The sequence below is a fragment of the Macrotis lagotis genome, chromosome X, assembly GCF_037893015.1.
Source record: "Macrotis lagotis isolate mMagLag1 chromosome X, bilby.v1.9.chrom.fasta, whole genome shotgun sequence".
Classification (NCBI taxonomy): domain Eukaryota; kingdom Metazoa; phylum Chordata; class Mammalia; order Peramelemorphia; family Peramelidae; genus Macrotis; species Macrotis lagotis.
In genome coordinates, this window is record NC_133666.1 from 599,137,078 (window position 1) to 599,152,730 (window position 15,653).

A 15,653-nucleotide genomic window follows, 5' to 3' on the forward strand; every position below is an offset into this window, starting at 1 on the left:
ACCTCCCTGGAAAGGGCACTGCCAGGGGAAGTGAACTTGTCCACAGCACTCAAAACTTCTCTACTTGCTGTAATTGATGCTCCCCCATATGTCTGGCATGGTACTGACTGATGGAGCACCTGTGCTTTCGTGGTGTTAATTGTTAGACAAAAATAAGCACAAGAAGCAGAGAATTGATCCATATTTTGTTGCATCTTGGGTTCAGAGGCTGCATTGAGGGCACAATCTGCAAACAGAAGATCATACACCAACACTCCCTCCATTTTGTTCTTGGCTTGTAGCCTTTTATAATTGAAGAATTTGCCATCAGAGTTTGAAAACATAACTGAAAACATCATGTTAAAAGGATGGGAGCAAGGACATATCCTTGTTTCACTCCACTGGTTGCTGGGAAATCTTGAGAGAATCGTCCACTATCCAGAACCCAGGAGAGGGGTTATGATTGATGTACAATACTGATGAACTTCTCTGTGCAACCAAATTTTGATGTGATTTTCCATAAACCTTCAAAGGCCTTGGTCAGATATATCAATGTTATATATAGATCTCTGATCTGTTCCTGGAATATTTCCTGGATTTGTTGGGCAATATATATCATATCAGCTGTTCCTTGACCCTTTCTGAAGCCAAACTGGCTCCCAGGGAAGTGATCATCTTCCAATGAAGGATCTATCTTTTGGGAAAAACTCTGGCAAGAATCTTATTAGCAATGACTAAAAGAGAAATACCTCTGTGATTGTCACAGGACACTCTATTCCCTTTATAGAGATGGATGATGAACATACTATAGAGAGAGCAACTATGATGGCCTGGTCACATTATTAGAATGCCAGACATATGCTTGTTAAAATAACTATTATATGGAGAAATGTACAGAACAAGAGCTTGCAAGGGAATCAGAAGAAGTGATCCCAAGACTCATCAAAGGTCTCTCTTAAGAATTTTAGAATTGATTGTGCAGCATGGGGTACCCTCATCAATGAGGGTGCTACACTCTATAAAGAAGGTGGATTTGAAGCAGCTCAAAGGAAATGTGATATCCAATAAGTACTCCAGGTGTTCACATGGGCTATTTGTGCCCGACCAGTAATTTGTCTCATACTTAGTGATGTCATTTTGGTCTTCTTTGATAATGAAGGGCAAGAACCAATCAAAAGATAAATAAGAATCATGAGAGCAAAATTTATGTTCTGTACGGAAAAATAATGAACAAAATAGAAAAACCTGAATTAGCAAAAGCAAGCCTCATTTTAAAAATAGAAATAAAACAATGTATTGGGAATGCAAACAGAAGTTAATAACAAACCAGAAGAAGATAAGCAAAGATAAGAGTATTAAAATACTCTGCAAGCAAAATATATTGTACTAGAAGACAGGACACATAGAGAAAAAGTCTCATGATCATAGGTCTCCAAGAAGACGACAACAGGAAAAAGGCAAATGAATATAAGGATGAAGCCTAGGGATTTGGTGCTTGAAAAGTCCTCTTTTTCAGAAAGGGGCAAGTTAGAACCTCTGAGGACAACTGGAACCTGGAAAAGCAGGAGAACATAAAAATAGAGAGGAGATTTCCAGGCAAATATAGGAAAAAAGAGTGAAGACAGAAAGGAAATAAATCAGTGGTAGATTGCAAAATCATAGACATAGCAGGAAGACACCTACAATAACTCACTGTTCTGGAAGTGAAACACAATGGAAAAGGGGAATGAATCCATGGGACAAGTCCTAGAAGGCGGTGAAAGAAAGCAGCTGGAAAGGATAGCTTAGAATGGATACCTTGGAAGCTTTGAGTACTTGAAAATATGGAGAAAAGAGGGAGAATAGATAACTAAGATTCTTGAATCAGAAGTTGAAAAAGAAAATTTACAATGAAAGTGAGAAAAAAATTGGAAGGGGGAAGAAAAAAAATGAAATTTCAAAACTATTGAATAAGACTAGTTAAATAAAAAGGGGAGGGGGGTGGAGCCAAGATGGCAACAAGAAGGAATCGAGTTTCAGGCACTCTCTGATAAAACTCATAAACTAAGTAATCTAACTAAACTTTTGAGAGACAGAACCCACAAAGGGACCTAGAGAGGCAGTTCTCCTACTCAAGGTAACCTGGAAAAGAGCAAAAAGGCTCTGCTCCCTGGGGTCAGAGGGGCTGCCTGCCAGAGGGGTGGCCCACCAGAGCGAAAGAACTTCAGCCTCCCAGAGGCAGCCCTAGAGTGCTGGGAGCCCCAGCTCACAGCAGCAGGGGAGTCTCGGGAGCTACACCCTGGGGAGCACCGGGCACAAAGTGGGGGAACAGCAGGGGACCTCTGCCAGAGTGAGCACGTGGAGCCCAGCCCTCAGGGCACACAGCTAGCAGCATCTTCTTTAGGCAGCCCTGATCCTGAAACAGAAGCAGGCAGAGCTGGTAAGCATAAGCCCCCAGGGCATGAGCCCATTGAACACAGGTTGGGGAGTGAAGAGAGACTGCAGAGATCTGTCCTCTGGCCCCTGGAACAGGACTCTGGGGATCTGACCACATTCAGATCCTGATCTCAGTCTAGGCCCCCCAATAGAACAGCAGGCCCCCACCTCATCCTGGTGGCAGAGGGGGGCGCTTATGGTCATTCACAGACCAGGAGGGAGGACAGAGTCTCACACACTAAGACCCTTGGGGTAGTGTCCCAAAAGCTCAGGAAGCACCCCAAAACCAGGCACAGGTTGGGAAAATGAGCAAGCAGAGAAATAAGAGGAACACTATTGAGAAATATTTTTCAAATGAGCCCAAGAGGTATCAAAATACTCAGTCTGAAGATGAGGAAGCACAAGCCTCCTGCATCTAAAGACTCCAAGAAAAACAGAAATTGGGCTCAGGCTATGACAGAGCTCAAAAAAGACTTTGAAAATCAAATGAGGGAGTTAGAAGAAAAACTGGGAAAAGAAATGAGAGAGATGCAAGAAAAACATGAAAATGAAGTCAACAGCTTAGTCAAGGAAATCCAAAAAAATGCTGAAGAAAATAGCATGCTAAAAAACAGCTTAGGTCAAATGGATAAAACAGTTAAAAACTTATTGAGGAAAAGAATGCTTTAAAAAGCAAAATTGGCCAGATGGAAAAAGAGATAAGAAAACTCTCGGAGGAGAACAAATCCTTCAGAAAAAGAATAGAATTCAGGGAGATTGATGAATTTACCAGAAATCAGGAATCAATACTTCAAAACCAAAAAAATGAAAAATTAGAAGAAAATGTGAAATATCTCATTGAAAAAATAACTGATATGGAAAACATATTTAGGAAAGATAATTTAAAAATTATTGGAATATCTGAAAGTTATGATCAGGAAAAGAGCCTTGACATCATTTTCAAAGAATTACTACAAGAAAATTGCCCTGATATTCTAGAAGCAGAGGGCAAAATAGAAATGGAGAGAGTACACTGATGCCCCCAAGAAAGAGATCCCAAAAATCCAACTCCTAGGAATATTATAGCCAAGTTCCAGAACTCCCAAGTCAAAGAGAAAATATTACAAGCAGCCAGAAGGACACAGTCCAAATATCATGGAGCTGCAATCAGGATCACACAGTACTTAGCAGCAACTACATTGGAAGCTCGTAGGGCTTGGAATATAATATACCGGAAGGCAAAAGAGCTTAGAATGCAGCCAAGAATGAACTACCCAGTAAGGCTGAAATGTCCTCTTCCAGGGAAAAAGTTGGATTTTCAATGAACCAGGGGAATTTCAAATGTTCCTTTTGGAATGGCCAGAGCTGAACAGAAGGTTTGATCTTCAGATACAGGACTCAGGTGAAGCATAGAGAGTGGAGAAGGTGAAAATATGAGAGACTTAATGATGATGAACTGCATGTATTCCTGCATAGAAAAAATGACACTGATAATACTCATATGAAGCTTTTCAGTTAAAAGAGCAGGTAGGGGGCAGCTAGGTGGTGCAGTGGATAAAGCACTGGCTTTGGAGTCAGGAGTACCTGACTCCAAACCTGGGTTCAAATCTGGTCTCAGACACTTAATAATTACCTAGCTGTGTGGCCTTGGGCAAGCCACTTAATCCCATTTGCCTTGCAAAAACCTAAAACAAAAAGAGCATGCCCAGGAGCTTTTATAGTAGAAGCACAGGAGAAAGATGAATTTGAAGATAAAATATGGTATAAGATGGAGTCAATAGAAAAAAAGGGAAATGTAATGGGAGAAAGAAAAAGGAGAGGGGGAATAGGCTAAGATATTTCATATAATAAGATTTTTCTTTATTACAATGAGCTATTGCAATAATATGGAAGGGGGAGGCAAGGGGGAAAGAGGGAACCTTTGCTTTCATCAGAGGTGGCTAAGAGAGGAAACAGCATATATATATAGATATATATAGATATATATATATATACATGTATATATATATACATGTATATATATATATATATATATATATACTCAATGGGGTATAGACATCTGGAGTAAGAAGGAGAGAAGGGGGACAGGGGGAAGGGGTGGGGATGTGAATAAAGGAGGAGAGGATGGACCATGGAGGGAGAGTGTTCAGATATAACACATTTTCTTTTTTACTTCTTGCAAGGGGCTGGGATTGGAAGGCCTGTACAAGAGCATAGGGCCAGGCGGATGCTAGGCCTAAGGGTTGGTATGGGGGCTCAGGGCCTCTTGGCCCCAGGCCCAGGGATCGGTCTGCTGCACCACTCAGCTATCCTATAGCAGAGTAAGAGTGAAAGGAGAGAGAAAATATAGTACATGGTAGTGGAGAAATAAGAAAGGAGGGAGTTGCGATCAGCAATGGCAACGTTGGAAAAATATGGAAGTAACTTTTGTGATGGACTTACCATAAAGAATGTGATCCACCCATGACAGAGTTGTTGGTGTTGGAACAAAGACTGAAGCATATTTTTTATTATTATTATTTGGGGGAGGGTGCAGGGCAAATGGGGCTGGGTGGCCTTCCTGGGGCCGCATTGCAGGGTGATCGTTGGTTGTCTGAGGACCCATGTGCTCCTGGCTCAAGGGCCAATGCTCTGTCCACCACCCAGCCACCCCTACTATTATTACTATTTTATTTTATTTTGGGTCTTTTTTTTCCTTCTTTTTGTTTATTGCAGGGAAGTGGGGATCGGGTGGCTTGCATGTCACATGGTTGGGTGATTGTTGGGTCTACGGGGCTGGATGTGGGCTCAGGTACTCGTGGCTCCAGGGCTGGTGCTTCATCCATTGCATCACCTGGCCATACCTACAATTATTACTATTTTTTTTCATTTTAATTTGTTTTCTCTCCCCTCTATGTTATCACTCAAGCAAGTCTATATTTATGGGGGGGAGGGTGTATTTCATTTACTCTTAAACAAGAATATTTTATTAATGTAAAACAAAATTTGTACAAAATGAAAATAAAAAAATTAAATGAAATAAATAAGATACAAATAAATAAATAGATGAATGAATGAATAAACAAACAACTAAATAAATAAATAAATGAAAGGGGGAACGGAATGAGAAAAATCTACCTGTCTACTTTTTCTCTCTACATTAGAGGCGGGAAAAGGGAAAGAAATATATAATCATATAAAAGCAGTTGAAAATAAAGAACTAGAAAAACCCTAAAGAGAAAGGGATATCAGAGGAGAAGGGATCAGGTGTGAGGGGAAGAGAAACAATGGAAAAAGAGCTCCTATAAAAAAAGCTAAAGTAATTGAAGAAACATAATAATATTTTTAATAGCACAAGAGTGAAATTAATAGAAAAATTTTGCACACATATCATTAATTCATATAAGATAAAAAGAAGAAAATACTAAGGAAGGTGGGAAAAATATATCAAATTTCTCTGATAATCGTTTAGTATACAAGATATATAAACAATTAGGAAATTCAATTAAGGCTAAAAGTCATTCCCCTACAGAAAAATGGTCAAAGGATATGAATAAACATTCTCAAAAGAAAAACAATAAGTAATCATAAAACATGAAAAATACTTTCAAAATCACTAATAAGAGAAACACAAATCAATAATAACTTTTCACTTCACATTCTGAAAAATTGGCAAAATGACAAAAAATGGTAACAGTTAATTGTGCAAAGGTTGTGGGAACATAAGCACAGTAAAACATTGATTAGTGGGCCGGTGAAATTGTACTATCATTTTTGAAAGTAATTTAGAATTTTGCAAATAAGGTGACTAAAGTGTCCATATCCTTTGAACCAGAGACTCCATTACTGAATTTTTACCCAAGGAAGACATTGCTAAGAAGACTACATGTATTCCAAAAAATTTGTAGCAGCGTGTTTTTTGTGGTAGCTAAAATAAGAAATAATGTAGATGTCCATCAATTGGGGAATGGACAGTTTATAGTACATAAATGTAATGGAATATTCTATGCTATAAGAAATTATATGTGATGAACACACAGAAACATGTAAAGATCTATATGAATTGATACATAGCCATGAAAACCATATACATAGTAACAACAAAAAAATCAAAAGTAAATTTAACAAACTTATAAAGAACAAATGAAACTCAAATTGAAGAGATATCAGAAGACACCCCCAAACTATCTGTAGGCAAAGCTAGGATATACACAGGTATTACACACTGCACATAGTTCTGGAATTTTTCAACATATTGATCAATTGTGCTGACATTTCTTTTCCTCTTCAAAAACTATTATTTAATGTATCCTGGAGAGATAGAAGGAAGGATATATCAGTAAGAATATATTTTTCAAAAATATATAAATTTATTTTTAATGTGTAAAGAGAAGACTAATAGAAATTTCTGTATTTTCCTCTTTTGTAGCTAACATTCCTAAGATTTTATACATTGATTCTTAAACCTCAAAAATATTCATATGGAATTGCCTCCCCAATATTTTCACAATCTTATTCTTCTTTTATTATTTCTCCATGCTATGCAATCTTCTTCCACTAAACTTTTTTCATTGGAAAAAGTTCGTGGTGAGGAACACCCCTCCTGCAGAAGCCTTGAACTTCTCAGCAACTCCTCAAGACCTGCCTAGAGAATAAGTGACCTGTTCAGTAAGACAAAGTCAGTATGTTTTAGAGGCAAGACACAAATTCAGGTCTTCCTGACTCATAAATTACATACTAAATAAGTTTTTAAAATATTGTTATTTTTGTTCATAATTCATCTAATTCTTCCAAGTGAATCTTAAATGAAATTATGGTATATGAAATCAATTTTGCAAATCTATAAAATATTTATGAAGGTAACTTATAATGACCTCTATAGATAAATATGGACATTGTGCATGTCAGTGTAAACAGGAATAGGATTTTGGTGTGTATGCGTAGATAGTCAATTTATGGGGGTTTTTTTAATTTATTTTTTATTCTCATTTTGTACAAATGTTTTTCTTTACATTAATAAAATATACTTGTTTGCAAGTAAACCAAATACCCCTCCCCCCATGAATATAGATAGACTTGCTTGGGCAAAAAAGTAAAGGGGAGAGAAAAAAAATTAAAATTAAAAAAATAATAGTAATAATTGTAGGTATGGCCAGGTGGTGCAATGGAGGAAGCACCAGCCCTGGAGCCACGAGCACCTGAGTCCATATCCAGCCTCGTAAACCCAATAATCACCCAGCTGTGTGACATGCAAGCCACCCAAACCCCACTGCCCTGCAAAAACCAAAAAGAAGAAAAGAAAAAAAAAAGAAAGAAGTAAAAAGTAAGAAGTAAGAAGTAAAAAGCAAGAAGTAAAAAAAGAAAATGTGTTATATCTGACCGCTCTCCCCCCATGGTCCATCCTCTCCTCCTTTATTTACATCCCCACCCCTTCCCCCTGCTCCCCCCTCCTTCTTACTCCAGTTGGCTATACCCCATTGAGTATATTTGCTGTTTCCTCTCCTAGCCATCTCTGATGAGAGCAAAGGTTCCTTCATTCCCCTTGCCTCCCCCCTTCCATATCATTGCAATAGCTCATTGTAATAAAAAAAAATCTTATTATGTGAAATAGCTTGGACTATTCCCCTCTCCTTTTTCTTTCTCCCATTCCATTTCCCTTTTTTTCTTATTGACTCCATTTTTACACCATATTTTATCTTCGAATTCAGCTTTCTCCTGTGCTTCAACTATAAAAGCTCCCTCTACCTGCTCTATTAACTGAGATGGTTCATATGAATATTATCAGTATCATTTTTCTATACATGCAGTTCATCCTCATTAAGTCCCTCATATTTCCCCCCTCTCCTCCAATCTCCATGCTTCACCTGAGTCCTGTATCTGAAGATCAAACCTTCTGTTCAGCTCTGGCCATTCCAAAAGGAACCTTTGAAATTCCCCTGGTTCATTGAAAGTCCATCTTTTTCCCTGGAAGAGGACATTCAGCCTTGCTGGGTAGTTCATTCTTGGCTGCATTCTAAGCTCTTTTGCCTTCCAGTATATTGTATTCCAAGCCCTATGAGCTTCCAATGTAGCTGCTGCTAAGTCCTGTGTGATCCTGACTGCAGCTCCACGATATTTGAACTGTGTCCTTCTGACTGCTTGTAATATTTTCTCTTTGACTTGGGAGTTCTGGAACTTGGCTATAATATTCCTAGGGGTTGGTTTTTTGGGATCTCTTTCTCTGGGGGATCGGTGGATTCTCTCCATTTCTATTTTGCACTCTGCTTCTAGAATGTCAGGGTAATTTTCCTGTAGTAATTCTTTGAAAATGATGTCAAGGCTCTTTTCCTGATCATGACTTTCAGGTATTCCAATAATTTTCAAAATATCTTTCCTAAGTCCGTTTTCCATATCAGTTGTTTTTTCAACGAGATATTTCACAGTTTCTTCTAATTTTTCATTTTTTTTGGTTTTGAAGTATTGATTACTGATTTCTGATAAATTCATCAATCTCCCTGAATTCTATTCTTTGTCTGAAGGATTTATTCTCCTCAGAGAGTTTTCTTATCTCTTTTTCCATCTGGCCAATTTTGCTTTTTAAAGCATTCTTCTCCTCAATAACTTTTTGAACTGTTTTATCCATTTGGCCTAAGCTGGTTTTTAGCATGCTATTTTCTTCAGCATTTTTTGTATTTCCTTGACTAAGCTGCTGACTTCATTTTCATGTTTTTCTCTCTCCTTTCTTTTCCCAGTTTTTCTTCTAACTCCCTCATTTGATTTTCAAAGTCTTTTTTGAGCTCTGTCATGGCCTGAGCCCAATTTCTGTTTTTCTTGGAGTCTTTAGATGCAGGAGCTTGTGCTTCCTAATCTTCAGACTGAGTATTTTGATCCCTCTTGGGCTCATTTGCAAAATATTTCTCAATCGTCTTCCTCTTGTTTCTTTGTTCATTCTCCCAAGCCTAAGCCTGTATTTTGGGGGTGCTTCCTGAGCTTTTGGGACACTCCCACAAGGGTGTCAGTGTGTGAGGTTCTGTCCTCCCTCCTGGTCTGTGAATGACCATAAGCGCCCCCCTCTGCCACGGGGCTGAGGTGGGGGGAGCCCTGCTGTTCTATGGGGGGGGGGCCTAGACTTCGATCAGGATCTGAATGTGGTCAGAGCTCCAGAGTCCTGTTCCAGGGGTAGAGGACAGAGCTCTGCAGTCTCTCTTCACTCCCCTCCCTCAGCTCAATGGGCTCATGCCCTGGGGGCTCCTGCTTACTGGCTCCACCTGCTTCTGTTTCTGGGTCTAGGCTGCTGAAAGACCAATCTGCTTGCTGTGTGCCCTGGGGGCTGGGCTTCACGTGCTCACTCTAGCAAAGGTCCCTGCTGTTCCCCCACTTTGTGCCGGTGCTCCCCGGGGTGCAGCTCAGGAGACTCCCCCACTGCTGTGAGCTGAGGCTCCCAGCGCCCTGGGGCTGCCTCCGGGAGGCTGAAGTTCTTTGGCTCTGGAGGGCCACCCCTCTGGCCGGCCGCCCCTCCGGCCCCGGGGAGCAGAGCCTTTCTGCCCTTTTCCAGGTTACCTTGAGTAGAACTGCTTCACTGGGTCCCTTTGTGGGTTCTGTCTCTCGAAAGTTTAGTTAGAGTCCTTAGTTTATGAGTTTTTATCAGAGAGCTCCTCAGACTCGATCCCTTCATGTCACCATCTTGGCTCCGCCCCCAATTTATGTTTTTTAAAGAATTGATGTGTAATTTAGAGAAGAGATTTGCATAAAAAATTAATTCAATTAAATATACATTCCAGTGTTCTAAGAACCATTCTAGTTGCTAGGAATTTATTCTAGTTGCTAGGAATATATATATATATACCATTGTATGGTATAGTAAGAGGTATAAGATACATAAACACAATAATATAATAAACAATAATGCATGCTGAGTATGCCATTCAGATATAAAACAAAGTTTCATGTAAGGTTTCCGGATAAGTAAATTATTATTAATAATGGGAACTAGGCATAGTCTGCTGAAGGAAGTGGCATCTGATTTCAGCTTTGAAGGAAGGAAATAAATTCAGTAAATGAACTGAGTAGGGAAAATAAACCAACTCACACATAGACGAATGGTGTGAGCAAAGGCTTATAGGTGAGAAAGTTCCAAATGTATTTGGGTACAGAGACACAGTGGCCCAGTTCTGCGGCAGTATAGAATAGGAATATAAGAGAAAAAGACTGAAAAGGAAAAGTGGTACTGGATTATGGATAGCAAAGGAATCTGAAACTGATTCTGTGAGTTATAAGAGTGTAGGAAAAAATTTCAAGCCTAGGAAAATTCATTCATAAGAGACATTACCAGGGTCATCTCCTGTCAACCTGATCCATGTCTGGCTATGGGACCCTAATGGCTCTGAGGAGAAAGTGAGGCTACTGGCTTTGCACAGCAACCCCTCACTCAAACCAAATCTACAAGGGAACATGAATATTCCTAAAGAAAAATATGTTAGTATTATTTTAAACTGTAACAATATCTACCCAAAAGATTACACAAAACAATGACCAAATTAACCAATAGATCCATCCACTGTCACAAGAAACAATTTCATTTCTATTATTCATAAAATTTAAATAAAAAACAGGATGAATTTAAAATCATTTATAAAAAATCGTAATTCATGAAATTTTTAAATATTTTAAGTTGATATTTTTAAATTCATACTTTATATAGCTTCTTCACAATGCTGTCTTTTCCATTAGAAGAACTCCTTGTCCTTAAAAGAAGGAATGGTTTTGTCTTTCTTATAAATTTAGCAGAGAAGATTAATAAATGTTTACTGATTGCCTGCTGTAGCTACTTCCTCCAGGGATGTCAACAGTAGCTTTTCATACCCTCTTCAATTTCTTAGGCTTAACCTCCAGTGAATCCTCCAGCATGCTGGTGGATGCTCTCTAGATTTCTTCACATTTCAAGGATCCCAATGAGGCAAATGGGTTGTATACACTGATAATCCTTCATGCTGGCTACTACAACTCACATCCAGTAGCTTCCTATTGCTTCCAAGATCAAATACAGAATAATATAGTTGTGCAAAAGCCTTTGTAACTTGGCCCCTTTATATCTTGTCAATCTTCTCATTCTTTATTATCCTCCACATAATCTGTGGTCAAGTGACTTTGGCCATTTGCCATTCTTTAAACAAGTTACTTTATCCTCCAACTCACTGGTTGCTCCCACATTTGGAATTTTCTCTCTCCCTACCTCTGTTTCCTGGCTTGTTTTTGTTTGATCCTCATCTAAAATGCCATCTTTCATTAGAAATAGATGGTTCCTATCTTCCTTAATAGTAATTCCTTCCCTCAAAGATTATCTCCCATTCATCCTGTATATATATATATATATATATATATATATATATATATATATATATATATATATACACACACACACACACACACACACACACACACACACACACATACATATCCTGTATATATCCTTTGTACACAGCTGTTTGCACGTTGTCATCTCCTATTAATTGTGAGCTCTTTAAGGGAAGGGTCTGTTTTTGCCTTTTTCTGTTTCTCCCATGCTTAGTACAATATCCAACATATAGTACAACAAAGCAAAAAGAGAAAGAATGCATTAACCTCCTCCTGAAATAAATATCTCAAAAGAAAAAGTCCCAGAAATATCAAGGTCAAAATACAGAATTCTACTTTAAAGAAAAATATTTCAAGCAACCAGAAAGAAAGTATTCAAATCCCAGGGAACAACAGTCATGATCATAATAGTCCTGGTTGCTTCTACAATAAATGAGGTGAGTTCATGGAATATGCTAATACAAAGGGCAAAAGATATGGGCTTACAACCAAGAGTAATTTACTCTGAAAAGCTGAGTATAATCCTACAGAAAGAAAAAAAGATGAACTTTTAATGGAATAGAGGACTTTCTAGCATCCTTAATGAAAAGAACAGGCCAGAGTAGGAACTGTGAAAGACAAACATAAGAATCTGAAGAAACCTTGAAAGGGACATTTATATTACTACCCAAAGGAGATGGAAGGACATAAAGTGATGACATTCTTAATAGAGAGAGAAGAAACAAGGGTCCCTTCAGAATATTAATGTCTTTTGAAAGTACTAAAGGTATTAAATTTAAAAAGTTTAAAAAAAACAAAACCTCTAGTGGATTGGTCCTATTCTGAATATTTTAAGAGAAAGAAAAGGAAAAGGGGAAAAAAAGAGGAATTACAGTAGTATAGAAAGGATGCAGAGGGTGAATTTACTATTTGAGGTGCATGAGAAGAAGAGTATGCAAACTTGGAGAAAGGGATGGGTATGGGGGAAGGACTGATTTTTGTCTAAACCAGACAAAGAAGGACAACAGCAAGAATAACCAGACACATACATAAACATGCACCCATACACAGGTACTACACAATTGCCAACAGTTAGGTATAGAAATTCAAAAATGGTTTATTCAGGCAGGAATAGGAGGTAATAGTTAAGATGGAAGATAATACCAAGTGTGGAAATAGTTGCAAGTAAAACCAGCTTTCCTGATTCTGAAGGAAATTTTTTAAGAAGAAAAAAAGAAACACTGTGAAAATTAGAGGGATTGGGGAATGTCTGAACAAATATATTATATGCAAAATCAAATGTTATTAAGAAATAATAAATGATGAAATCAATGGCATCATAGAATCCAAGGAAGCATAAACTAATACAGAGTAAACTCATTCAGGAGAACAATTTATATAGTGAAAATATAATATCATAAAGAACAACAACTTTCAAATACTTAAGAACTTTAAATTAATCAGTAATCACACAACTTATGAATCATGTTACTCATCTCCTAAAAGAGAGCTTATGTATTCAAGGGAAAAATATGTCTTTGAACTTGAAAATGGAATCAATTTGCTTTGCTCCAAATAGGTGAAAAGTTATAATATTTTTGTGATGGCATTTTGAGTCCAATTCTTGCTCACCTATTCTATTATTTAACATTATAAATCAATCATTAAGTATCATTAAGTATAATAAAAATATGCTATATTTAATATAAATTTATTTCTTTAGACCAAAAAAGTTTGGTGAATTTATCTCAGGTTTTAAAAATATAATTGTAGGGGATATTCATAAGACATATCTCATTATCATTACTGGCCTATTAATTCAGACAAATCAATGTATTTAAGTCAAATCTAGCAATGTTCTAAGGAGTGAAAGACATACCCTATTAGCAATTTATTATTAGTTGGTTCCACAAAAACACACTAGTGAGTATGGAGACAGTTTCATATAAACAGTATTACAAACTGGCAATCTGGGGAAGAATAATACAGTGAGATTTCAAGACTTTATGACTGGACTTGGTTATAATGTTTTAGTGATATTATTATGAAACAGTATTAGTCTTATTTGTGGTATACTTCTATATTTGTGGAATGTTCATAAATGTTGGCTAAATTGAATCTGGTCCTATTTGAAAATATGGTAAATTTATTACTTGGGAATATTGGAGCAGAAATGACATTTTTAGAGTTGCCAAACCAGTTAAAATTGACAAATTTATTCACTGCAAAACAAACCTGTTATTGAAAACAAAACCAAGATTACAAATCCTACTAATTTTATTTCTTCAGGTTTTTCTCACTTACTTGGGTTCATTAACATTCAAGACTCGTCCATCTGCAGTGATCAAAGTCCTAGGTGGATTTTGTGTCTTCTTTTTGTCACTAAAAATAAACAGACAGGGGTGGGGTAGGATGTAGATGGCAGTAAATCTTCATTTTATTAAAATAAATATTAAAGGGAGCAATATCTCAGTGAAATAGTTCATGAAAAATAAATAGAAATTTCTGAATGCCACCATTATTTCAATATCTTAAGTCAAGTTACTATAATTATGTCATTTGTTTTGAAATTCAAATCAGAGAAAGATTTCTAAGTGTCTATATCTATTTAGATGAGGCAGAACTGCAAAGCAATGTCCGGAATGCTTCCTATGAAAGAGTTTTTGTGCTATTCAATTGTTTCAGTCTAATCTGATTCTGTGACCCCATCTGCAGTTTCTTAGCAAAAATCCTTGGGTGGTTTGACATTTCCTTCTCTAACTCATTTTACTAATGAGGAAACTGAGGAAAACAAGGTTCAATGACCTATCCAAGGTCATACAGCTAGTAAGTGACTTGAGACTAGATTTGAACTGAGGTCTTCCTGACTTCATGCCTGGTGCCACCTAACTTCTCAAAAGGATGAAACAGGGGTGGCTAGGTAGCACAGTGAATAAAGCACCTGTCCTGTAGTCAGGAGTACCTGGGTTCAAATCCGGTCTCAGACACTTAATAATTACCTAGCTGTGTGGCCTTAGGCAAGCCACTTAACCCCATTTGCCTTACCAAAAAAAAAAAAAACCCTAAAAAAAAAGGATGAGACAAAATAATTTATCTATGTATATGAGGATGGAAAGAAATGGAGGAACATTTATGATGGGGTTTGTCCGTTTCATGATGTTATATGATGTTATATCTAAAGAATAACAATAAGGGGAATGTCAAAGCTATTCATTCTTCATCATCAGTAACTGCCCTTCAAAAATCTGACCTACTCAGTCCCATTCCTACTGCCCCAAAGCAGACATATAGCAGAGTCCCTTCTCCGAAAAATCTTTGTTGCCCCAAGTACAGAGACAAGCTATATTTCTCTGATCCAGTCTTAAATAGCCACAATTTGAAGATATACCAACTCATACATCTGAATATTAGATAACAGTTATTCCAACACTGAGAGTGAGAAACACCCACTTCATATGATACTATGAGCATCACACTTGTGGCTTGCAGAGAAATGTCTATGTGTGTGTTTGTGTGTGTGTGTGTGTGTGTGTAACCATTACATTGGACAAAAGAAGGAGCAAAAACAGACTATCGACCTTAGGTCACGCTTGACTTGAGCAAACGAAAAGTGGCAGTTAAAAACCTTAGGTCAACTCTATGGTCACTGCTGATTCAATTCTGTGCCAGTCATTTTTGTTTTCTCTAATACATATTGTGAGTATTGCCTCTCCTCCACACTCTTACATAGGGATGGGTGGTTTATATCAACCATGTGGGGCTGTGTATATATTGAGCACACAAATGACCAGGTTGGGGGAGTGCCAATAATGAATAGCTATCATATTTTATTTATCCAGATACTTGCCAATTTACTTCTCTATTTTGTGTGTATAACCTCTAATTTATTTAAAATTATAATTTATAATATACCATAACTGCTTTATTAGTTAACAATTTAAATGTTATATACATCAATTTAGCACTATTTAATCTGTAAATGCTTAGGG

At 37.4% G+C, this 15,653-nt stretch overlaps 1 protein-coding gene across 5 annotated transcripts in view; it reads right to left on the reverse strand.

The window, feature by feature from the left end:
- DNAAF11 (dynein axonemal assembly factor 11) overlaps positions 1–15,653 on the reverse strand; it is a 104,401-nt gene that overhangs the window by 39,990 nt on the left and 48,758 nt on the right. For all 5 annotated transcript variants that reach the window (XM_074202447.1, XM_074202446.1, XM_074202445.1 and 2 more), the window contains one exon: positions 13,969–14,046. In XM_074202447.1, the coding sequence (XP_074058548.1) occupies positions 13,969–14,046 (78 nt within the window). The remainder of the gene's footprint in view (positions 1–13,968; positions 14,047–15,653) is intronic.